Consider the following 16236-nt stretch of genomic DNA (forward strand, 5'->3'; position numbering starts at 1 on the left):
AATCCATTTATTTTTGGTCCAGGCCCATGCATTTCCAATTAATAAGCTCTGCTCCCACTGTAGACACGCACCGCCGTGGAGATGAGGTGAGGCCGAGCTCTATGCATCCACAGTGGTGGCTGGCGACGAGAGGTCGGACAGACAACGTTTTCCCAAATCAATCAGGTAGGACACAGAGGGGCCAGAATGAAAAGCAGGGAAGCAATGGAGATGGACAGAGACCTGGCCTCAGGGACAGGTGGCTTGGGCTCCAGCCCTATCTTTGTTCCTCCCTTATTTTGTGACCTTGTCACCCAAGTCATTCCAACCATGCTAGGCCTCCTGAGTCTTGTCTCACAGACAGGTGAAAGATGATAAAAGAAGATGCATAAGGACCCTCTTTCCACCTCTGAAACCTCACGATTCTTTTTTTTTTTAAGATTTTATTTATTTATTTGTCAGAGAGAGAGGAGCGAGAGTGAGCACAGGCAGATAGAGTGGCAGGCAGAGGCAGAGGGAGAGGCAGGCTCCCTGCCAAGCAAGGAGCCCGATGTGGGACTCGATCCCAGGATACCGGGATCACGACCCGAGCTGAAGGCAGCTGCTTAAACAACTGAGCCACCCAGGCGTCCCAAACCTCACGATTCTAAATAAGTCAGGCTTATTTCTTGAGGCTGCACCAGCTACCAGCTACCTCCTCTGTCGCAAATGTCCAGCAGCAGACAGAGTCTCGCTCCTGCCAATTACGCGCCAGCAAAGTAATCGCTAACCTGATGGGGAGAGAAGCAGGGCAGAGAGGAAAACATCTTACCACCAGTTGCTACGTACCTTAAAAACATTTGTCTTCCCTGTAAAAAACTAACATGTGCTACCCGCCTCCCAGAATTTTAAATAAAGTAACAGATACTCACCTGAGAAATTTTAGAAAAAGTGTCAAGAGAAGAACAGTTGTCTGGAAGCCTCTCTAGGGCAAGATCGTGGGGGTGGGGGAGGCTGCGTGGACAGGATCAGAGACAATTTCCTAGAGTCGGGGTTACCCCGATGGGGACCCACAGAGAAGACAGAAAGGCAAAACCCCAGGAAGGAAACAGCATGAAGGGGCAAGTGTTGCAACCTGAAAATACCAGGACATATGCTCCCAGTCAAAGGCAATTTCCGCCAACATCTCTATTTACATGAGACAAGGGAAGGGATGTGGTTTGGATATCAAAGGGCGGGGAATGTGGGGGAGGCCTCTCCCACACTCTCCAGCACCCGCACAGAACTCTTTGGAAAGGACCCCACTGCCTGCTAAAGGATGGTCCTGTTTCAACAGACCTTCAATTGAGTTGGCTGGTTCGCCAGCCCTGGATTTGGGCAGAAATGGGGCTGGACGCTAGCTGTGTTGGTCCTCAAGCCCAAGTGCAGGGCTGCAATGAGCCCTTACATCGCCTGTTGACATCCTTGGCAGTAATCACTTCGCACCACAAATCACTGGGTATTTCTGTGGCCCAGTGGATGCCTCGGTGTCCAGGAGGCAGGGGAGGAGAGCCCCAGTCCCTGGGGCTGAGGGAGCTCCGCTGGCTGTGCTGACTCCGGAACCCTTCAACGTTATTCCCTGTTCTCTCCGTCCTCCCCCAACCACTCTGCCGAAAGCCGCACAGGCGGCAGCCTGACACGCAGACAGTTCTCCATTCAAACACATTTTCTCACTTCCAGAGCAAGCTCACGAATACACTCCCCGCTCCAGGGCCATGAAAACAGTTTTCAAGTGACACAGCACACGAACAAAGAAGGAAGGAGCAAGGAGGAAAGGGCAGTTTGCCTGAAACTCTCCCCACACTATCTACTGTTTACTGTTTTCATTTCACTGAGGAAGTTGTCACAAGTCTCCGAAAAGACAACCAGTCTGATACTAGTTTTGGATGCTACCCATCCCAACCAACCAACCAACCAACCACCACCAACAACAAAAAAAAACAAACCAAACCAAACAAAAAAAACATTCAAAAGTGTACAAAATAACTTCTCTTAGGTCAAAAAAGCATTGCTGATGTGTAATTACTACTTTCAAACTAAGTCGTCTGTATCTGACTCCAGACTCGGAGCTCTTGGCCACTAGTAAAAGTCAGCCTGGGTTTGAACTCTGGCTTTGCTCCCTGCTAGGGTGTGGTCTCGTTATTTAATTTCTTGGCCTCAGTTTTCCAATCAAAAAATGGGTCTAATTGTACCTACGAATTATTCTGAGGACTACATGAAATAATATATATTATTTTTTAAAAAGATTTTATTTACTTATTTGACAGAGAGATCACAAGCAGGCAGAGAGGCAGGCAGAGAGAGAGGAAGGGAAGCAGGATCCCTGCTGAGCGGAAAGCCCTATTCGGGGCTCCATCCTAGGACCCTGGAATCATTGCCTGAGCTGAAGGCAGAGGCTTTAACCCACTGAGCCATCCAGGCGCCCCGAAATAATATATATTATTATATATATAATAATATATATTATTGAGACCACATTAGGTAGCAACTTTTTCATGCACATAAACTCATCTCCAAATTGGGATAAAGATACCCACAGGGATATGGATAAGCAGATCCACGAACCTTTAAAGGGAAACACACTTGATTTAAGAGGACACTGCTCTACTGAAATCCTTTTTAAAAAATGCAAAATTGTGACTTTACCATTGCAACAATAAGATAAAAGTCATCTCAAGTACATATAATTTCTGCCAAGCCTTTTTTCAAGCAGTCATTAAGCCTGACAAAATAGGATTATATCTGTTATGTAAAACTGTAGAAGTTTTAAATGTAACTCTTAAAGCTTACAAAGACCTTTTTTTCAAAGAAGTCAAAACTGAGACACAGAAGCTATTTGTAACTTAAAATCTGAAGTGTTTTTCACTAGGAAAAAAGCAACAGATAATTTTCCTTAAGAAAATAATTTTCCTTAAGATGTGGAAGGACACACACTCAGGTCCCCCTCCCACTGTTAGCACATCTTCAAATTTTCTACATCTGTCCCAGAAACTAAATGCAAGTCAACATCTTCATGAAAACACTGAAAATGGTCACAAAACACATACATCACTGAGATCTGTACTAGCAGATAATGTGGACACCTTAAATCCTTTTCAAATTATAAGGTTACACAAACTAGATCGTAGGATTTACAGATGGAAGACAGCCGAACGTAATTTAAATGGCTTTTAAGAAACAGACTATCACCAATCACAAAGAAGTTTCCTCCTAAGCAGTGCGTTACGAAGTGAAAATTAAAAACCTGGTATTTTAATTCCTCACTGAACTGAAATACAGATCTGTCTCAGTTGAAGGCAAATGTCCCACAGCATGACAAAAACAGCTGGAAAATTGTATTTTGTTACAAAGGTATAGTTCTTACCTTACATCTTCCGTGACCCTTTTTCTTCTAGAAGAAACTTTCTAGACTTGCAGGGACCTTCAAACTACCCATCTCTCGAAGATTTCCAGCTCTGCCTGTCTTTATGGTGACTAAATGCAAGGCTTGGATTTTTTTTTTTTTTTTTTTAAACAGAAGGAAGCTTTTAGTCAAAATATGTGGTTTAAAGGAGCAGTATCCACCCTTGTTAAAACCATTTCACGGACATTCAGAGGTTTTGTTTCTACTCTATGAAAGTTAAATCCGAGTGGGAAGGCATTTTTCCTGTCCCGGAAATCAGCATAACTAAAACCAATGCTGAGCTAACGAGAAATGTTTCTTCCATGTGTTCCGTCTGGCAGAAACTGCAAGCCATATCAAGGAAACACGTGATGTTTATAAATACAATATGGCTCATGTTGTCATAACCTCTCAATGACAAAAAAAAAAAAAAAGTGTAAGGAAAGGCAAGCGGCCACAAGGCAGGAAAGATGAGATTTGTATCACTTAGAAGCTGCCTATCAGATGTGCATATATTACCCTTTTTTGCTTCTTGGAAAATAAAATAAAGTCTAACTGGAAGCAGCCAGGGAAGAAGAAAATATCTCCCGTGTTCTGGAGAGCCACTGTATTCTAATGCGTTTGCCTCGCTAATCATTTCAAGAAGAGTAATTCCTTACCAGTGGTAACGTAAACATCTTTTTGCCTGTCAGAGAAGTATGATATGAAGAGGGCATAATTAGATACATCACTCAAGTAAGTTCCATTGTTTTAACTCGAGCAAGTAATGGAACGGAGGCAAGGATTTCACAGAGCCTGAATCTGATGTGGAAACATCCAGATGTCTGTATCACGACTGATTTCATGTTCGAACTTGTGGATTACTGACTTCGGACCTTCTGCTGGATTTGAAGATTGGTGAGGGCAGTGACCACACTCGTTCACCATTGTATCTCCAGAATCTTGCACAAGAGCCAGAATCAGAGGAGGGAAGGGGACATGATGGTTGGGTGAGTGAACCAGTGAACCCTGGAGCTAGGTTAACTGGTCTAGAATTCTCAGTTCTACTTTGAATAATCTGGAGTACTTGGAGTATCCAACAGGAAACACCGACTAAACGCAACCTACGGGTTAAGATTTGTCCTACTGAGTTATACATACAGCAAAACAAGATCTGTCTTCTTCAATTTGGTATCCAGAATTAGCTTAAACTTTGTACCACACTTGAATTTAACTCCTGAGAAGAAAGTTTTAAAAAGCAGATAAGTAAGCTTTTCTTTTTCTTTCTTTTTTTAAAGATTTTATTTATTCATTTGACAGACAGAGATCAAAGCAGACAGAGAGAGAGGGGGGAACAGGCTCCCTGCTTAGCAGAGAGCCCGATGCGGGGCTCGATCCCAGGACCCTGAGATCACGATCTGAGCCAAACGCAGAGGCTTAACCCACTGAGCCACCCAGGTGCCCCTTTTCTGACAATCACTTGTTTCAACCCGACCCATCCGTTACTCTCATCTTAAACTTGAGGGTTACCAACTACTGTAAAATTATACTGATAGTAGGGGGATTTTTTGGGACAGACGGATATGCTTATTTCTTAGTTTGGTCAGGAACTACCACTGAGATAAGCTCAGGAATGTGCTGCAGACTCCAAATGTTCATATTAATATTTACAAATAATTGTACTGATCTCCGCAAAGAGGGGATCCACTGAAAATTTGCGATAGGGGAAGTCCTCGAGTGAACCCCTTTTTCATCCAGACAATTAATGAGAACTTCCTCATTGTTAGAGGGAAACACAGGGAGCAGGAAGATGAACAGAATGGGAACTTCACCCCTGCAGAAAGTAGGGATTTAAAAGGAACTGAAGGCGGGTCCATGGCAGGCAGGAAAACGTCAGTAGAGCAAGGGAGGGAGGCAGACCGGTGAGGTCCTGGGGAGGTTCAGAGAAGCTTGGAAAAGCAAGGAGGTAAGGAAGTCTTGATGAAGCCTTTGAGTTAGGTCTTCACACTTGGGTGGCACATGGACACCGATGATGAAGGCAGCGGAGTGGGGAAGGACAGTCATGACCACCAGAGTGAACAAGAAGGCCAGTTCTTGGGGTTGGCCTGCTGAGCTCCCAATCCAGTTCTACCACAGAACAGCTATGTGGCTTCAAGCAAGTTCCCTAACCTCTCTGATCTTCAGCTTCCACATCTGAAACAGGGGATAACAAGAATTCCCCTCACAGGTGCTTGTTCTGGAAATCAAATGAGAATGAATGGAAGCGAGGGCCTGGCCTGGGGTTGGTATTATTTTGAATGTCAGTCAATATCACAGTTGCTGGTGGTGGGTCATGGAGGAGAACCCTGAATGACTGAAAGAGGATTTGTTAGGAGTATTTCTGGAAGCTTCCATTTCTATAGGATTCTCTTCCTTTTGTTTTTTATTTATTAGAGAGAGAGAGGGGGAGAGAGAGAGAGCACAAGCAGGCGGAGGGGCAGAGGAAGTGGGAGAAACACTGCTGAGCAGGGAGCCATCTGTGGGACTCGATCCCCAGACCCTGGGATCATGACCTGAGCTGAAAACAGGTGCTTAACCGACTGGACCACCCAGGCGCCCCTCTTCTCTTCCATTTCTATAGGATTACTTCATCCCTCTCCAAATCCCAAAGTCTTCCTCTCAACCAGAACGCTGCCCCATGGATAAAAGAGCTCCAAGACATGACCATTTCAGACGTACATACTAAAAGACATATACGTGTTCTTCTTCCATTTTTGGGGGGGATGAGGGTGAAGGTATCTTTTTAGCCAGGTCGAAAAGGGAACAAGACAAAGTCAAACATTAAAAAAATGCCATGAAACAGACACCTAACAGGGTTAAGAAGTGGAAGAAACTTAAGAAAAGAAAGAAAAGAAAAAGGAAGGATATTTAGCGGGTTCCAAAATCTCATCAGGAGCATCATATCAAAACTTAAAAAGCTTTAACAGAAATGCCAAGGAAGGGAGGCTACAGCTGAATGCAGAGAGTCAGAGAGAACTGGGTTCAAATCCAGTGCCTGACATTTACCAGCTGGGTGGGCCTCGGAAAGACTCACGGGCCTCAGCTGCGTCATCGATAAAAATGGAGTCAGTTACCTCCTTGGCAGAGTTATTGGCTAATCAGTATGTAAAGTAGTTAACACATTGCCTGCTGTGAAGACACAAAAAGGCTGTTATCTTACATCCAGAAAAACAATGGTCTAGAATGAATACCACTTGCGCCCTGCCTGGTTCCACAGAGAAATGAACAGAATTCACGGAAATTATTACCATTTTGCCCCCCTCCCTCCCAAAAGTCACAGCGGAGCATCTGACAAGAAGTCGAAAGTGGAAAAATCAAAAAGGGAGGCCAGGAACGTGGCCAACACACAAAACACATGTGGTGAATGCCTGCGCGGTTGTTGTGGGCGGGCCACACATTTAATTCTAAGCTTTAGAGTAGCAACACAAAGAGGGAAAATGATCACTTTCAAGATTCAAAGTGTCCACATGACAAAAATAAACCAGGAGAAGCGCAGCTCTCTGTGGTGATGAGAACAGAGGTATTTTTACAGTGGGTTCTCATTAATGGCAGAAAATGCGTAATACAGGAATTGCGGCACTACGGTGACAGAGGGGTCCATGCGTGCTGGGTTTACGCTCACCGTGGGTGAGACATCGTGGCTGGCTTCAGGAGGGGTACAAAGATGGACACAAGATGGTCTGCGCCTTTGGAGAATTTACAGTCTTGCGGACGAGATGCATAGGCATCTGAATGTTTTCTAACACTAGGACAACATGCCACGTGCCCCTGGATGGACAAGAAAGATGAATTCTGCCAAAGCCTTATGGGAATCTTCGTCAAGGAGGTGGTCTTTTAGTTTTTATGTTTTAACATCTCAATACGGAGATTTTCAGCCATTTGGAAACAGAAGAGAAAATGATCTGAGAACTCCCATCATCCACCGGCATTTTTCAGCGGTTCACTGATTTTGTTTCACCTGTATCGGCTTTTTTGGATTACTCTGCTGGGGTATTTTAAGCAAATCCCATTCATCATGCCATTTAGCCTGTAAATACTTGGCATGATTCATGTCACAAAACATAACCACCAAGCCATTACTATACCCAATGGAATGACCAGTTATCCCTTAACATCACCTGATTCCTTTTTTCTTTAAAGGTTTTCTGTACTTGAGAGAGAGAGAGAGAGAGAATGGGTGAAGAAGGGCAGAGAGAGAGGGAGAAAGAATCTGAAGCAGATGCCACACTGAGCACAGAGCCCAACACGGGGCTCGATCCCACAACCGCAAGGTCACGACCTGAGCTGAAACCAAGAGTCAGACGCTTAACTGACTGAGCCACCCAGGTGCCCCAATCACCTGATTCCCAACACATGTTTAAATTTCCCACAGACTTTCATCGATGTCTTTGACAGCGGGTTGTTCCAGTCAGGATCCCAACATGGCGCCCACGAGGCATTTGGTTGTTATGGTATAGACGTGACCTGGGAAACTGGACAGTGTCTGCCCACCTTTTTTTTTTTTTTTTTTTTCAGACCAGCGGTTTATTGAAGGAATCAGGCAATTGTCCTGTTGGATGTTAGATGGAAGTGATTTTGAAAGGCAGATCTGTGGGGAGGGAGAGGGAATTTTAGATAACCGCAGTAAGAACTGTGAGGTAACTCTGCTTGGGTGTTGGTTTGTGGATGATACCATCCATGAGTTGCTATTCTTTGTGTGGGGGGATGGTGGGCTTAGGGGGATGGCTTGGGAAGCAATGGTTGGACTAGGGTATGCAGAGGTGGGAACCCGAATAAAGGCTATTGCATGACTGATCACTAGTGTTGCTAAGAGCCGGGGATCCAGAGCCTACCTGCCTGGGTTCAAATCTCAGCTTGGCGCTCACTAGCTGTGTGGTCTTGGGCAAATTTCTTAACATACTTAAGCAACGGTTTTCTGAGCTGTCAAGAGGAGGGCATATACCAACCAATACTGCCTCAAAATGTTGTCTTGCGGGGTTAAATGAGATCACTCATAAGAGTGCTTAGTAAATGCTCATAAGAGTTAGCTTTTGTGAGAAGAGCTATCACAGTGCAGCCCATGGCAGAAGGGTCATCTGTAAGAGGCCTTCCCGGATGGCCTGGACCAGTTCGGGTGGCTGGGGAAGTGTTGAGAGACAGGAGTTAGGCAATCAAACAATCACCGATAACTCAACTTTTTAAATCTCTTCTTCCCAACTTGTTGAAATGCCCCCCCCCCATCAACATCACTCTACCTTGCCTAAACAGAAAAAGCAAGAAGGAAAGGGACTTCGGAGGAGAAAAAAAAAAAAAGGATTACGATTTTTTTTCCTTCAATGGGATACGATGGAAACACTGGAAGAATACCCATGTGGAGATGGCCATTTGGAAGTTAAACACTGGGCTCTTGAAGTCTAGAGAGATGGCAGAGCTGGGGTTATAATTTTAAGGGTCATCCACATCGATGTAATGGTTAAGTCAGCAGGAAGATAAAAACCATAAGTGAAAGGATGCAGATTAAAAAAAAATTAAAAAAATTTAAAAAGCAAATTCATATGCACACACACACACACACACGCACTGGTGAAGTCCGCCTGAGCACACTGGAGACCACTGAGGGGCAGGAGGAAGAGGAGTTAATGAATGAAGCAGGCTGAGATGTGTTTGAACACAAGCAGGGGATTTAGAAATGGCGGCGTAAATAGAATCCAAGGTTTCTAAGGAGACCGTTCCTAGGTGTCAGAGGCAGAGCTGAAATAAGAGAGGTCTGGGGGTCAGCGACGGATTTTGGTATTAGGACGTATTTAAGATGGTGGGCCCGGTCTGGGGAGGCTGTTCTAAAGGCAAATCTGGGGGTGCCTGGGTGGCTCAGTAGGTTAAGCCTCTGCCTTCGGCTCAGGTCATATCTCAGGGTCCTGGGATCGAGCCACGCATCGGGCTCTCTGCTCGGCAGGAAGCCTGCTTCCTCCTCTCTCTCTGCCTGCCTCTGTGCCTACTTGTGATCTCTGTCTGTCAAATAAATTAAAAAATCTTAAGAAAAAAAAAATAAAGGCAAATCTGGGAGCTGTCCCATGTAAGTAAAACCGAAAGACACACAAGAAGGAAAGAACTGAATGACAGAAGCAAAAAGCGCAGAAGTCATCTCAGTGTGCACTGGAAGGTGGAAAAGCCCCCGAAACTGGGAAAAAGCCACTGGGTTTGGTGAACCGGAAGTTCCCGGTGCCTTCTGAGAGTCCCCAGATGGAACGGCTCCTCTCTGAGTTGTGCATTTGTGAGTGACGAGGCCCTGTGAGCGCACACATAATTTTGCAAGAAGACCTCTTCCATCTGGTGAGCTCAGTCCCTTGGGAACTAAATTTCAAAAACTACTATCTAATTCTGTAAGGAAACACAAGCCACGTGATTAAAGTGGATCAGGGTGATCTGCACCCATATACGAAGAATCAGACGCTGGGTGCGCTCTGGTCCAGCAGAGAACCACAAGTCTCCGTCCACACACGAGCCTCCCGAGTGCTCAGCCAGATGCTAAATGAGAAGCTGGACGCAGGCTCTTCCCGCCAGGCGCGTATTCCATACATGCTCTGGGGCCCCCAAGCTCCAAGTCAATACTTCCGTCTAGCGGGCTTCCTGGGTGACACCACCGCCATTGTCATCGTCCTCATTAAACTGCTCTGGCGAACTGACCCGGGTAGATTTTGAGTCTCCCGCGGTCTTTGGTTTCACAGGCTAAGATCTTAAACGCACTGTTAAGGACGGTCTCGGAGGCCACCGCACTTCTGTGGTTGCGGTTTTTGCGCCTCTGCTCGATCCAACAACCAACGTCTTCCCTGCTCCGCGTGTTTGCGGGGAACGAGTGGGCCGTGGGGCGGGCTGTCCCGGGCCGCATCTGGAGGCTGGCGGTGGAAGGCGAATGACATCAGGGGCGGGGCTGCGTCCCTGACTCATGCCAGCAGTTATCATCAAATTCCTTCACGGCCACGCGCACGTTGCAACCATACGGAAGGAGTGAGCGACCTAAGCCCACCCTACGGCTTGGTTTAGTCTAGAGCCATTGATCCTTGCTCTGCTCTCTCCGTTCTTCACCATAAGTGATGGGGGGATGCAGCTGGGCTCCAGGCCGGGCTCAGCCAACCCTCCTTTCCTTTAATGGCAAAGCAGCTATACTCATGGTCAGAGAATTCCAAGCTCCACAGCCAAAAGGTGAGGCAGAAGGAATTCCACGTCTGAAGCTTCTGGAATCTGTGACCAGGGGCCAAGTTACAAACGGCAGGCATGATCACACCTCGTTGATTTTTAAAAACCAGGTCCTAGTTCTCGTGTCTGAGTAGTCTTGTCGGAAACCTACAAGCATGTCTGGGGGTTGGATGGTGAACATTTGTTGTCTTGTCATCTGGGGACAACAGTTGATTTCCTCACACGAAAAAATGCTGCCTGAAGAAGGCTGTGGGTAACACAGAATGATCACTAGGGTCTGGTCTAAAAGTAAAAGCAGAACAACTAGAAACCCACAGCAAACATTCTGAATTCTAATAGGTTTTGTCCATATGGTTGATATTTGAGTCTCTACGTGCTCACTGCTGGTCCTTATGTAGGTGCCACATCTGCTTGAGAGTTAAAACAGGTGTCCTCCCCAGCCATAAACAAGATTTTCAGAGGCGATTCTGGGGCCCCTGTGTGGGCTCTATGTAGCAGAAACAGATCTCTGAGCACCATGAAACTCCAGTTGGAAGGCTAGACATATCAACAAAATTAAAGATATCCAGGGGCAATAAAGACTCTTAAGAATGTCACTGAGAAGGAATAACGAAATAACAAAAAGCAAGGGTCCTGTAACGCTCAGTCCGTGTGTCACGATCAGCATGACTCAGTCTTCACGTGGTGCTGGTTTACATTTAAAGTGTAACTAGCTAAAAATAAGCCTCAAAATCCTAGATTTTCTGAAGTAGCAACACAGACCTCACTTCAAATCGCACATCATTTCACACACACACACACACACACACACACACACACACACACATACACACACATGAATCAGCAGTTGAGGACATAAGGGGCCTTTTCCTTTCAAAATATGGGCTCTGATCCCACAATGTCATCACTCATATTCCAGCCCAGAATTCCCTAGAAGTTCTTCCAGCACTTTCTATCAGACCTCCTGGCCTCTTGGTCCTAAATTCACACACCATGTGGGGTACACAGAACAATGGTCCCCCAAAGATGTCTGCTTCCTAATCCGCAGAACCTCTGACTACACAAGAAAGGGGGATTAAGGCTGCTAATCAGTTGACCTTAAGATAAAGAGATTATTCTGGGGCACAGGGTGGGCCCAGTGTAATCACAAATGTCCTTAAATGTGGAAGAGAGAAGGTCAGAGATGTGGTGATGGAGGCTGGATCTGAGACATGCTATTTGGCTGAGTCCGAAGATGGAAAGAGGCATTCACAAGCTGAGGAACATGCGTGATCTCCAGAACATTCTCTCTAGAGCTTCCAGAAAGAAAAGCTGATGTCCCGCCACTGACCCTTTGAGCAGACAGCCCATTGAGACCATGTGGGACTTCTGACCACCAGAACCAAAAGATAGTAAATCTGTGCCATTTTAAGCCAGGAAACGTGTATTAACTTGTTACAGCAGCAATAACAAACTGATACATTCTATCCAGGACACAGAGACGAGCTCACTTCGGGATTGCAACCACAATGCTAGGATAGGCAAGGTCAGGGATTCTTTGGCAAGAAGATATATTCATTTACTTTCTTCCTAGTTAAACTCCAGCACCCAGCGGGGTGCTAGTCCTCAGCAAGGATGGTATAAAATGGTGCAGCATCTTCTAAATTTGTGTGTGTGGTGGGGAGGAGGTACAGCTGGAGGGGAACATAGCACTATTGTTAGAAACTCAGTCCCTTTTTTAGCGAACCTGCCTTAATATGATTTTAAAATCTGTCTTTTCTGTTTCCCTGTTATCTTCTCTTCAAAACACTCCTGGGTGCTCTCAATGTCTGGATAATCTTCGGAGAGGATCTAAATCTAGAGAGTTTCAGCTCCCGCATCATGCAGACTTTTGGACTATGCCTCCGATGGGATTCAGAGAAGGTTTGATGATATTTAATACAGTACAGCAGCAAACAGTCATGAATCTAAGGTGAATAATTTAATTAGAACACTAGGGCTTGCTTGGAATAGCTGATGTAAGACTATTATGGAAATGGACATGGGTTTGCTGGTGTTGTTGTTTGTAAGTTAGTTTTAATTAGAAAAAAAATAACAAGAGATCCTCCGAGCAAGTTAATGTGTATGGACCAAAGATGCTTTTAAGCAAAGACTTTTAGGATCCCCTTGGAGGGAGGACACAACTCAAGTCCATGCTCAGAGATAAATAAGGATGTGCCAGGCCCTATTTTGGTCCCTCTGCCCCAGATGTCCGCGAAATTGAATTCTTTACCAAGGCACAAATCATGAGTCATCAGACAAGATGAGAGGTGAGAAGCCTTGAAACCCGGTAGTGGGGTGTGGCTTCATCAGGAGACTATACCAGAAAAAGGGATGGCCTGACCTATTGAATAAAATTAAAAATAGAACGGGAACACTTACCCTCATGTCTCCATTCACAGTTTTCGGTATGTGGTTGAATGCATGTGCGGGGTCCTTGTTGTACACTTTGAGGAGCGATCTGTCCTGAATGTTCCTGGAATCAAAAACATCAATGACTACGGCAGATGAAAGGAGCCTCACTTTGGCCATTTCTTTTGCCTACCCTGCAGAATCAGGCAGAAGACACAAACAGGCAATCCAACGGCTGTCTACAGTCAACCGGACAAAAAAGTTCCTTCACCATATAATAGGCAAAAATCAATAAGCAAAAGGAGAAAAGGGACTCCAGCTTTTCTTTCCCGTTTTTGTTCCCCAGGAAGTATTCGTCTCTCCCTGCGGTTCTCCACCCACAAATATCAGTTAGCATGGACTTTCTTTCAAGATTGGAGCAAGGAAAGCTAACACTTTCAGGGACAATAAAGCTCCAATACTCACACTACGTTCAAAGAGATTTAGTTAATATTTAAATATTTAATCGTTTACTTTGCCCAAACGCCTGGTTTTCTGCTTATCTCACGAACGCACACAAAGGAAAATGGTTTTTCCTTCAAACACTTTCCGCAAGGAACAGAAAATGTTATTTGCAGTCCAGTAAAAAAAAAAAAAAAAAAAAAAAAAAAGTGCCACCAAGATCGAAACCAGTATCTTTACAATGCCTTTTTTTCCTTCCACGGCGCCTATTAAAAATAACTCATCTACGTACAAGAGGACTGAGAAGACGGGCAGAGTCTTTAGAAGGAAGAGCAGCAGATCGAGTCTTCTGCTTGTCTCTTTCTCCTCCGGAGCCCAGCACTTAGAGTCCGGAAGTCAGTCACGCCGCAGCCAAGGACAAAAGTCCCACATCTTGCTCAGAGCCTACCTTAAAATTATTTAAGAGCATAAGAATGTCTACGAAGTCCTTCTCCCTCCACATTCAGCTTTCGCCAGCAGAAGGGCCACCCAAGGCGCGTTTAGCCCCGTCTACACTGCGTCCTCCCGAGCCCGGCGCACTGAGCTCAGGGACGCGTGTGTGGAGAGATGCATTCCTTTCCTCCAGGTGCAGCCGCCGCACGTTCTGGGGGCTGATCGCAATCTCTGGGATTACTGGGTTCTGTGTTGTTTTAAATGGAGTGGAGAATTCTTGGACTGGCCTTGCTTCCCTCCTTTAAATATCTGTCAGTAATTGCTTTGAAGCAATGACTAGCCCAAGCTTGCAGGGCTGCTCCAGACTTCAAGGAGCTCGTTACGAGGCGGTGTAAGGGGGAGCATGCGGAACTTTGTTATCTCAAAGGGGCGAGGTTACTATGAAGGCAAGAGCTCACAGAAGGTGAGGACGTGGGGCGGGGGGTTCCTTCAGTGAATCCCCGCTGTGGCTTTGGGGGTGGGGTGTGGAGTCACGAGTGACAATAGGAAGAAACGGAAAACCTTCCTTGAGCCATGAAAAAAACGTAGTGGGATTCTAAAGGTATTTAAAATACATGAGGTTGGTTTATGATTAATTTAGAAACATGCTCATCCGAGATGAACCAACAGTAAAGGCCCAGATTGCATTCACCATGGCAACATTTACAACACGGAATTTCAACCTGAACACTCCATAGCATTTCCCTAAGGAAAATATGAAGAACCCAATCCAGTAACGAAATAGTTAAACGTTAAACCAATACACACTCATTTCAAAAACACTGGATATGAAAGGAAATTTGTCCTGGGCTCAGAAGATTAAAGCCATTGTCTTCAGTGACAGTCTACATGGTGGATTTGGGGAGGAGAGAGAGAGAATCTATATAATGTTGTTGGGGAGAATTTATTCTACCAATCAAAATACAACTGAGGCATTTTATGCATATAAGCAAAGAGAGAGAAGAATTCTTTGGAAAAAGACATACACAGGATCACCTAGCATGAACATTATATCCACTATCAAATAAAAACACCTTAACCACTTAAATATTTTTAGATCCATTTTATCAGTAAATCAAAATACTGAAAAGGAAAACTACAGACAATCTTATAAATCAATGACTTTCCCACTAAACCTTTTAAATTAGGTTTTAAAAAACGACTTTCACAAATGTTAACCTATTAACTGAAAACTGTTATTGTTGAAAGAAAGGATCTTGTCTTCTCTCAAGCACCATTTTCATCTGTTTTATCAACAGGCTTCGCATCAAGGAGGATCATCTCAGTTTGAAAGTTGAGGGGGACCTTTTCCTCCCTCCCAATTCTCTTTTCGTAACTTCCCAATTCTCTTTTCGTAACTTCCTTGCGACACTCCGGAAGAATAAATAAAGGTAGCCCTAGTAGTAATGCTTTGAGGTTTGGGAAAGGCTCTGGAAAATTATGACTTTTTGCAAATTTAAAAACGCTTGTGTGAAAAAAAAATAAAATAAAAATGCTTGCACGGGCTGCAAGACAGTAGGGTCCAATTGTTCCTAATAACCTCATCAGGCTTGAGCTCCAAAACCAAAAATGGCTCGATGTTATTTCATACAGATTCATTATTACCATTTCTCTCCAGTCCTCTAACTACAAAACATGGAAAGTCAAGAAAATAGCTGTAAAACAAGATGCCTGTGTGAAAACACTATCTGGGACTGTATGACCACAAACACTCTTTAGATACAACGTGATGACTCCGTGTTTAAGTTTATGCTCTGTAAATTCATTTTTTTTTAAAGTGACAGGCTGATTAATAATTTATTTCAAAAACAGACGTGAATTTTCCGATCCCATGAATATTTAAACATGCCTTTTCAAGGTAGCAAGGTGGTACAACAGATGTAGCCCTTATACCTTAGGGCCTGTGCCAAAGCCCTAAATTACTCATACACCTTGGCACACGCCAAAATGTCATTTGTGAACACTGTTAGGTATTTATCAATTCACATGTGTTATGCACTAGAGGCACACTGTTAAAAAGTGGTTTCGGGGTCACCTGGCTGGCTCAGTGGGTTAAGCAGCTGCCTTCGGCTTGGGTCATGATTTTAGGGTCCTGGGAACAAGCCCCGTATTGGGCTCTCTGCTCAGCAGGGAGCCTGCTTCCTCCTCTCTCTCTGCCTGCCTCTCTGCCTACTTGTGATCTCTCTCTTTGCCAAATAAATAAATAAAATCTTTAAAAAAAAAAGTGCTTTCTATTAATGCCATAATGAAGAAACAGGGCATCCTGCTCTCCCCATGGGGAAAGGACCCAAAATTCCAAGTTGTGGACTAGATCAGTTGGGCAGGGAACATTCTGAAGGAATAAAAAAAAAAAGAAAAACTCTTGACAAAGGATGTGGACAGTC

General features: G+C 44.7%; 1 protein-coding gene across 8 annotated transcripts in view; it reads right to left on the reverse strand.

Annotated features, from left to right (window-relative positions):
• The window catches only part of KIAA1217 (KIAA1217 ortholog), a 289157-nt gene that overhangs the window by 78574 nt on the left and 194347 nt on the right, over positions 1-16236 (reverse strand). For 7 of the 8 annotated variants that reach the window (XM_032880810.1, XM_032880809.1, XM_032880813.1 and 4 more), the window contains one exon: positions 12971-13064. In XM_032880810.1, coding sequence (XP_032736701.1) covers positions 12971-13064 — 94 coding nt within the window. Of the gene's footprint in view, positions 1-3361; positions 3736-12970; positions 13065-16236 lie in introns of those variants that run through there. The other variant, XM_032880814.1, reaches the window with a different exon arrangement.

Source organism: Lontra canadensis, unplaced genomic scaffold, assembly GCF_010015895.1.
Source record: "Lontra canadensis isolate GAN:19392208 unplaced genomic scaffold, GSC_riverotter_1.0 scaffold72, whole genome shotgun sequence".
Classification (NCBI taxonomy): Eukaryota; Metazoa; Chordata; class Mammalia; order Carnivora; family Mustelidae; genus Lontra; species Lontra canadensis.